Below are 9,365 nucleotides of genomic sequence, written 5' to 3'. Positions count from 1 at the left end.
TAATATATATTTATTGATAATAATTGATAAAATGTTTAAGGGACACCAGTTTATATGTTGAAGTTTGGTTTATATGTTTGGATTAAACATCCGTCGTTTGGGACACGAGGAGGCGTTAATGCTCCATCAAGATGGCTGCCAACCGCTGCAAAAAGGAAAAGAAGCTGGGATGCATTCTATTGGTGGATGTGTCCGCCGATCACGCTTGTCGTTCTGCAAGCCCCACCCCATTCGGAAGCTTCGAGTCGTGTGAAGCCGGTCGACATTCTTCCTCATCTTCGTCTTTTTCCTTCTTTTCAAGATGTTCGGCCAGCAGGTTCTCGTCCTCAGTAAGTAAACGGCCCATGTCGCCGCTTTGTCCTTCAAGTGGCTTTAATGGCGACCCGCGAACGCCGAGTGGCGCACACAGCGCTCTGAGTCTGTGTGTGGCACGTGCTAAGCTAGGCGTTTGAGCGAGCTAACTGTTAGCCGTGTTAGCTTGTGCCGGTGCAGTTAATGGAGATACAATGGCTGTGTAATGTATAGCGGCCGTCACCCTGTCAGTTGCTAACATTTTAACGTGCCTTCTACTTGACTGTCGTCGATATTGAGCCGCTTCGGCCTAGCAGTGAGATGTGGCCATTAGGCCACACCCTCGCCGTCATTGAGCGTGTGAGCTCACGTAGCTAGCTGATGCTAACCGTTAGCATCTTAGGGTGCCAGCATTAGCCACCAGTTTCTCAAGCCGCCTTGGGAACCGCATTAACTGATTTCACAAGGAAATCTTTTGGGATGGAAGACATAATTGCTCGTATTCGCCCTTCACGTTCTTCCAAAGTCGTTGGTTTGGTAGAATAGACTTACTCCTTTAATCATGGAACATATACAAAAAAAATGAGAAAAATATTACAGCATGTGAATAAATTATAAGAATTTTAAAATAGGGAGTTACTTTTCAATCACCCTGTATATATGTATAAATATATACATATCATAAATGCAAATCAGTCGCCTTTTGGTGAAATCAGCCGTTTTGAACTCAAAATAGGCCATTTACGTGAATCGTATAGATCCGATGAGTTTTTCCAGTGTAGGGGGGGGGGGGGTCGCTGTCGTCATAGGCTGTTTCGTACTCGTACTCCTTGAATGCTGGCAGCTTGATCCATTCCACACATCCGCCATCCACACACAGATGTACTTGTGAATATTACTCCGCGGCGGACTAATATGCGAGCACATTGGCCTGAGGTTCCACCTGTGCGGTTGGGACCTACATTGGATAAGTCACAGGAGTTGACGAGACCACAAAAAAAAAACTTCAGTCGCTTCTGCTGTTAAGAAGTAACGGCACTTTTATTCTGTTACAAAGATCTTAATGTCGCTCACTACTTTTATTGATCAATTATTGCTTATATATCAACTATTTCTTTTGACAACACGTCTCTGAGACAGTCAAGACGTAATGCCCGGATCAAACTACAAGACAATTCTGTTCTTTCATGATTGGACTGTCAGACTACTGCAATAAAATCTTGTATTCCGATACCACCGCATCCTGTTTTTTACGATCACTGGGCTTTATCTTGTCAACTCAAATGCGACCGGAATCACCCGTTACCGTGGCAACAACAACAAGAGTGGATCGAGTTGACTATTATAAGGACAAAATGGGGGGGAAACGTGTGTTGGTGTTCACCGGTTCTCAGTAGAGGAGAGGACGTTTGTTTAAGGCTTGCCTGAGGTATATTCCCGTACCCTTTAATACAATACAATACAATACGGCTCGCAAGCAGGCAACAAAAACATTATGTAGCACGAACGGTTGTACTTAAACATGTTCTGTTGAATCATGCTCTAAAGTTTCGGTGCAGGTGAAGTAATTTAATTAGAAATACATTTATTTAATTACAGTAAGTTAGCACCCATTATTTCTGTCATGTTGTAATGTTGGTTTGACCTGACTGATTAGAAGACACGATCGGACTACAGCAGTGATTTCCAACCTTATGGAGCCAAGGATCATATTTTACAATTGAAAAATCTCACGGCACAGCAACAAACAAAAATGTCACAAAAAGTGGATACATTCATTACTGTATTTACTTCTCGCCATCCAATACAAGACCATTCATTTGTTCTGTCTGTCACTATGCCTCACTGGCATAAATAGAGGAACAAAGGTACATTATTTATTGTAAATATAATTTTTTGAGCAATTCAGTACACAAGTATATAAAGTAAATGAACAGGTCATTTAAATAGACACATTCCTTAATCTTGTGATCGGATCGGTGATCTGTTTCCCTACGCCTGAACCAATCATAATTAATTGTCAACTTCTACTTATTACTTATTGTCAATCAATAAGTGTTGATTTGGTGCATATTGATTAATATCATGAAGCAAAGACTTCAAATTAATAGGACTTCTTTTTTACAGACCAGAACGTGAAGAGAGAATCGGGACGAAAAGTACAGACTGGAAACATCAATGCAGCCAAGGTAATGTTTTTTTTTGTTTTTGCACATCAGAGGGTGAGCAATTAACAACTTGATGAACAGCAATTGAACGTTTCGTTTCGCAGACCATCGCAGATGTCATCAGGACGTGTCTGGGCCCGCGCGCCATGATGAAGGTGAGCTACCTGCTGACTGGTTGGCTAGCAGTGCTAATGTTCGCGACGAGCGCTAATGTTGGTAGTGCATGTGTGCAGATGCTGCTGGACCCCACCGGAGGAATTGTCATGACCAACGACGGAAACGCCATCCTGCGAGAGGTGAGCCCTCCTACAGGTCGACACGTGTAGTGCGCCCATCGTTTGACCGCATCCACGTCTCCATGGCGACAGATCCAGGTGCAGCATCCCGCAGCTAAATCAATGATCGAGATCAGCCGCACGCAGGATGAAGAGGTGGGAGATGGGACCACGTCGGTTATCATCCTTGGTGAGGAGCGGGTGTGTTCGAGTGTGCCTGATCGCTCGCGTGTGATTTCTAGGGTTTGAACCAGTTGTCGATGTGATGACTTTACCACTCTGCAATGTCGTTTAGAGCTTGAAGTCGATGAATCTCCAATCACCTGTTTTAACAACACGGGCGCCTCGTTTGAACCCGACAGGCATTCGGTTGGCGCGTTAAACTCACAACGGTGTCTCATGCGTGTGGAAATATTCTACAAAAAATGAGACCAGTAGCACGACCACTTGGAAAATCTGCAAGTCAGTCCTCAAGTATCGTAATTTCTCATGTATAATGTGCATTTTTCTCCTCAAAAAATTCTCAAACGTCAATAGTGCGCATTATACATGGGTATAGGGGCAAATAGAAAAACCGTTCACATTTTATAAATGTATGCTCCCATCTAGTGGTTATGAAAGGACTGTACACTTTCATTCCAAAATGCCACCACCACCTAGTGGTTATAAAAAAATAAGTGTAGCCTACATTCCAATATGACAGAGGTACGTGTATATGTGTGTATATATATGTATATATATATGTGTGTATATATATGTATATATATATATGTATATATGTGTATGTATATATATATATATATGTATGTATATATATATGTGTATGTGTATGTCTATATATGTGTATGTGTATATATATATATATATATGTATGTGTATATATATGTGTATATATATATGTATGTATGTATGTATGTATGTACAGTTGTGCTCATAAGTTTACATACCCTGTCACAATTTCTGAAAAGTTTTTGTTTTTTTAAAAATATGACTGAACAACAACCATTAATTTCTTTATGGTTATGTTTTGTTTAATAATGGCTTTCTGAAATGCTTGACTGTTTAATTTCAATCCCATTGAAATAAAAATTTCACCTCGTCCTTCATGTTTTTTTTTTAAAGAATTGTCATCACTTTAGCATCCGCTACAAAAAAATACAATGTGGTTCAATCCCGAGTGTTTGCGCGTGCGTGCCTTTCAAATGCCCTGATCTCACTGCGCTAGCTGGCGAGATGCTATCGGTAGCGGAGCAGTTCCTGGAGCAGCAGATGCACCCCACCGTCGTCATCAGCGCGTACAGGCGAGCCTTGGAGGACATGTTGGAAACGTTGAAGGAGATCAGGTAGACGCCCGCCCACGGCAGAACACCTGTCGTGGCGAGACTGCATGCCGTTGACAAATTGACCTTTTCCCCCGGAAGCGTCCCCGTGAACACGGCGGACCGCGCAGCCATGCTGCTGATTGTGCGCTCGGCCATCAACACCAAAGCGCTCAGCCGCTGGTCGGAGCTGGCGTGTGGCATGGCGCTCGACGCCGTGGTTACCGTGGAGATGGACGACAACGGGCGCAAGGAGATCGACATCAAGAAGTATGCGAAGGTGGAGAAGGTAAGCGAATGCACGCACGCGCCGAGTGAGCCGCCATCCCACCGCGTTTGCTGTCTGCTGCAGGTCCCGGGCGGCATCATCGAGGAGTCGTGCGTGCTGCGAGGCGTGATGGTCAACAAGGACGTGACGCACCCGCGCATGCGCCGCCTCATTAGAGAGCCACGCATCGTCCTCCTCGACTGCTCGCTGGAGTACAAGAAAGGCGAGAGCCAGGTGAGCGCAAACGTCCTAACGAGCGCTTCTTAGGAATCGCAAAAGCATTAGTTGATTTCAGTTTTGCGTTGATTTGTTTGTTGTTGTTTTGTTGTTTTCCATATGTTAGCAATCTTTCTTACCGTCCAGCAACTTCAAAGATAAGGCTGTTAAACTGAATTGTATAGACAATTATTGACCTACTGCATTAGCCAGTATCTTGTCTAAAGTACTGGAGAGAATCATATTACCAACGTTAGAAGTGTTTGTCCTTATCACTGACAACCAGTTTGGCTTCAAACAAAAACCGGATACCTCCTACTGACCTTCGTATTGACGCTGTCAAAGAGATTGTATCCAAGGTACACGTCTCAACTCATCTGTATTTTTATGCTTGATTAATGCCACTAGGGCTTTTGATAGGATTAACAATGAAAACTGTTTTTGAAATTGCTTGGTAGAAGTGTTCCTACATTTTTGGTATTTGTTTTGGTATGCCCATCAAACATTTCAGGTTAAATGGGATAATGTTGTATCTGCTCCATTTTATGTTAGTAACGGAATAAGACATGGAGGAATACAATCCACTATTTTATTTAATGCCTATATGAATGACCTGTCAATTCAATGCAATGGATCTATTACAGGTTGCCTTATGGGCAATTCTATTGTAAACCATCTTACAGTATGTATGCAGACGACATGGTCCTTGTCAGGCCATGTAGTGCTGAGTTGGTTGCAACAGATGCTGAAGGTGTGCTCCAAGTATGGCACAGATCATGACATTCAATGTAATGCCAAGAAAAGCCACATAATGATAAAAGCAACAAGGATAGGAAATGTTCTAGCATTTTATTTTTCTAAATGTTCTCTTGATGTATGTGAGGAAATCAAATACCTTGGGTCATATCTGAGAATTGGATGGATGACAAAGACTTTGTTGGCGCTGCAAAATATATTCTCAGGTTAATATGCTGTTTGGGAAGTTCTCTATGTGCTCTGATTTTGTGAAGTGTTCACTATTCAGGTTTTTCCATTCTACACTGCTCAGTTGTGGTCCAACAATACGAAGTTGAGTATGCGGAGGCTTAAAGTTACCAAGAATGATGCACTGCGGCTTTATCGCACACTCTGCAAATACAATGTATGAAAAACAAAAACTAATAAAAAGTAAACTAAAACAAAGTATTTTTTAAATTTAAAAAAAAAAAAAAAAATGAACCTGCTCTAAAAACTAATTAAAACTGAATTTAAAAAAAGAAAAGTCAAAACAAAATAAACACGAACTATAATAGAAGATCCCAAACTGTTATAACCCTGCTAGTGAGATGAGAATGTTAATATAAAAAACTTTTTTAGTAATTAGTAGGGCTATGCACAAATGGGTGTTGACTGGAATTGGCATTTCAGTCCGCTGGAAAAAAAAAAAATGAATCACAATTTTCAGATTCAAATCGGCTGTTAGGTCAAGCAGAGAGGAAGCTATGTATCCCTTTTATGCTGGAACAGTTTTATATAACTACTACAATGACACATTGGATTTGAGTGTTGTATGGGTCAGTTCTACAACCTGTGAAGAAAGGACTGGACAGGATAGGAGGGGAAGCATGCAGGACAGGGTTCATGGAACTGAAGTGTGGTGGGAGCAGCTATGTAAATTATTGTGTGTGTGTGTGTGTGTGTGTAGACTGACATTGAGATCAGCAGGGAGGAGGACTTTGCCAGGATCCTGCAGATGGAGGAGGAGCACATCCAGCAGATGTGCGAGGACGTCATCCGAGTCAAACCCGACTTAGTCTTCACCGAGAAAGGAATCTCAGGTTGGTCCGCGCCAATGCGCTGTGTCAGTTGTTGTTTCCTTACTTGTAGCGTGATGTTATGGCTCCGCCCCCTTAGACCTGGCTCAGCATTACCTGATGAAGGCCAACATCACCGCCATTCGCCGCGTCAGAAAGACGGACAACAACCGCATCGCCAGGTCATTAGCGTTAGAGTATCCTAAGTGTGAGGCGCTCGCGCCTTACAGTGCCATGTCACCTCAGGGCGTGCGGCGCTCGCATCGTCAGCCGTACTGACGAGCTGCGTGAGGACGACGTGGGTGCGGGGGCGGGGCTCTTTGAGGTCAAGAAGATCGGCGACGAGTACTTCACCTTCATCACTGAGTGCAAAGACCCCAAAGCCTGCACCATCCTGCTCAGAGGGGCCAGCAAGGAGATCTTGGCGGTGAGCTTGCCCATGTCTTGTGCGCAATTTAATTTGATACATTTTCAGGTCTGGAAATTTTGGGAACATGACTCATGAGAATAATGAAATCTGGTCATGAGTGTGCGGAAAAGGAAGGGCACTTTGAAATGTGAAACACGTGTGTGCAGGAGGTGGAGCGAAACCTTCAGGATGCCATGCAGGTTTGTCGCAACGTGATGCTGGAGCCCTCCCTGCTGCCAGGAGGGGGCGCCGTAGAGATGGCTGTGTCCAAGCGACTGATGGAGCGTTCTCGCGCCCTGGTGGGCGTGGAGCAGTGGCCCTACCGCGCCGTGGCCCAGGCCCTGGAGGTCATCCCGCGCACCCTCATCCAGAACTGCGGCGCCTCCACCATTCGTGTGCTCACCTCACTCAGGGTACCCCAAATTTCTGCCTTCTTAACGTTTGTTCGCCTTCTGTCGCACGCCTGACTCCTTTCGACCAATCAAGACAAAGAAGCTCTCCTCCTTTCCAGTCCCACCTGCGCAACCGCTAGCGACTCCAATCAGGAGTTCGGGGATGCTCGTTCAGCTGAACGGCTACTCATGAAAGAAAAAAATAATAATTCACTGGCTCCCCACTTCCTACCCGATCCGATTTCAAATCCTCATAAGCACCTACTGAGTCATCCTTGTCTCTTGATCTGACCTAAACTTACGTCAGTGGCCAATCCTTGAATGCCCCCAAGAGGTCATTGATGTTTTAACTTTTGTCTGAAATGCTAGAGAATAATTTTGAGCTGGGATGGGGTCCAGCACGCCCGCGACCCTAGTGAGGATAAGCGGTACAGAACATGGATCGATGGATGGATACAGTACTCAGTATACAAGTATATACAATAAATGAACAAGTCATAAAGTACACAAATATATACAGTAAATGAACATTTCATGTAAATGGACACATTGCTCCATCTTGTGATCGGATCGGTGATTGGTTATCGTTTTTTTTAAACTTGCTGATTGGTGATCGGCCCCAAAAATCCTGATCATGTGAAGCCCACTTGTAAATGTAGGTTGTCAGTGATCCAGATTGTCATGGTAATCCGCAAAGGTTGAATCAACGCAACTGGACTCTCTCACCTTACATCCAAAAGGCTTTTTCAGTTCTAAATGTTCAGTGTGGAGTCTTCCTGTTTATGCGTTGGTGGGTGTGTCCCCTGGGGGTAGTCAGCAATAGAGGGTTGTTGCTGTTGCTCGGCATGGTCAGTGCAAGGACCGTTCTGCATAACATTCGGACGTTCAGTCGTCCTCTGGCAAAACAGGTCATTAGGGCCACTCTTCCCGTTGAATAAGCTGGTCTTTAGGGAGAGAGATTTCAGGACCACCTCTTCTGTTTACAGACGGCTTTTGTTAATTTGACATAGATGGCTTCTTTTTACACCTCTTTGCGCGTGCGTGCCTTTCAAATTCCCTGGTCTCACTGCGCGTGCGCTAGCTAGCGATATGCTATCGGTGGCGGAGCAGTTCCTGGAGCAGCAGATGCACCCCACCGTCTTTCAAACCAGTGCTCCTTCCTATCCAAAATTTGGATGTTGTTGACTTCGAATAAATCTCTCTCCTTGAAATGCAAATGACCGCTGATTCTTGACTTGAAGAAGCCACCCGTTGATGCTGTGCCATGCGCATGTGCAGCGGCAGCTTAGTCTCTCCAATATAGGGGTTATTGCACTCTTTGTTGCACTGCGAAAACAATAATGGTGAGTTTGCTTCTGGGGAATTTGTGGTTGGGGTGACCCAGCTTTTGTCAGAGGGTGTTAGTGGGTTTGCTTATGCTAACAAGAAAAAGTCCAGTTGCTTTGATTCAACCTTTTCGGATTTTTCAAAGTGTTCTACACAACCGCCCGAAAATACAAATGGTGATCGTGCCTTCCAGTGTTTGTTTAATTTCTCTTTGATGTTTATTTTTTTTGTTCCCATTTTTACCCTTGGTGTTTTGCGTATTTGATGTGTGTAGTAATTTTTTTTTTTTTTGTCTTTATTTAACAAAAACAAATCAACACAAGATAGCTTATAAGTAGGAAGAAGTGAAAAACTTATCGGGTCCTACCATAATTCTGAGTAAAGATTTGACTTGTATACTAGTAATGAAATAGGACGCTAATCATATACAGTTTACTCTACGTGATCCAAAAACAACTGGTCCATGTAAACCAATGACGACATTTAGCTAACGTTGCCAACTGATATCATTCTCATCATCATCACTTGCACTTGGTGACTTCTGTGTGTGTGGAAGTTGCTCTCAAAACCCCTTTTTGCTGGCTTCCAGGCCAAGCACACGGCACAGGACGGCGCCTCCTGGGGCGTGGACGGCGAGACGGGTTCTCTTTGCGACATGACGGCCGCCGGCATCTGCGAGCCTCTGGCTGTTAAGGCGCAGACGTACAAGACAGCAGTGGAGGTGAGACCGCTTCCCGCTTTCCTTTTGCCTTGTGGGCCTCTCACCTTGTTTTTCCACAGACGGCCATCTTGTTGCTCCGCATCGACGACATAGTGTCGGGTCACAAGAAGAAAGACAAGGACCAGGCCGCAGGAGGACCCGGAGCAGAGTAAATTCATTTAGAAGTCAATAAAGTTCAAAATCACCA

The 9,365-nt window shown here is 44.2% G+C and overlaps 1 protein-coding gene across 1 annotated transcript; it reads left to right on the top strand.

The window, feature by feature from the left end:
- The first annotated feature begins 215 nt into the window (after positions 1–215).
- On the top strand, positions 216–9,365 carry cct3 (chaperonin containing TCP1, subunit 3 (gamma)). Its single transcript, XM_061665339.1, has 14 exons — positions 216–329; positions 2,419–2,480; positions 2,564–2,614; positions 2,693–2,755; positions 2,828–2,924; positions 3,960–4,077; positions 4,156–4,342; positions 4,406–4,555; positions 6,222–6,354; positions 6,431–6,512; positions 6,577–6,757; positions 6,907–7,152; positions 9,047–9,178; positions 9,238–9,365. The coding sequence occupies exons 1-14, from the start codon at positions 302–304 to the stop codon at positions 9,328–9,330; spliced, it is 1,623 nt and encodes a 540-aa protein (XP_061521323.1). The 5' UTR covers positions 216–301; the 3' UTR covers positions 9,331–9,365.

Source organism: Phycodurus eques, chromosome 20 (genome assembly GCF_024500275.1).
Source record: "Phycodurus eques isolate BA_2022a chromosome 20, UOR_Pequ_1.1, whole genome shotgun sequence".
Lineage (NCBI taxonomy): Eukaryota > Metazoa > Chordata > Actinopteri > Syngnathiformes > Syngnathidae > Phycodurus > Phycodurus eques.
The sequence above is the reverse complement of the archived record's forward strand: the minus strand, read 5'-3'. Positions and strand labels throughout refer to the sequence as shown.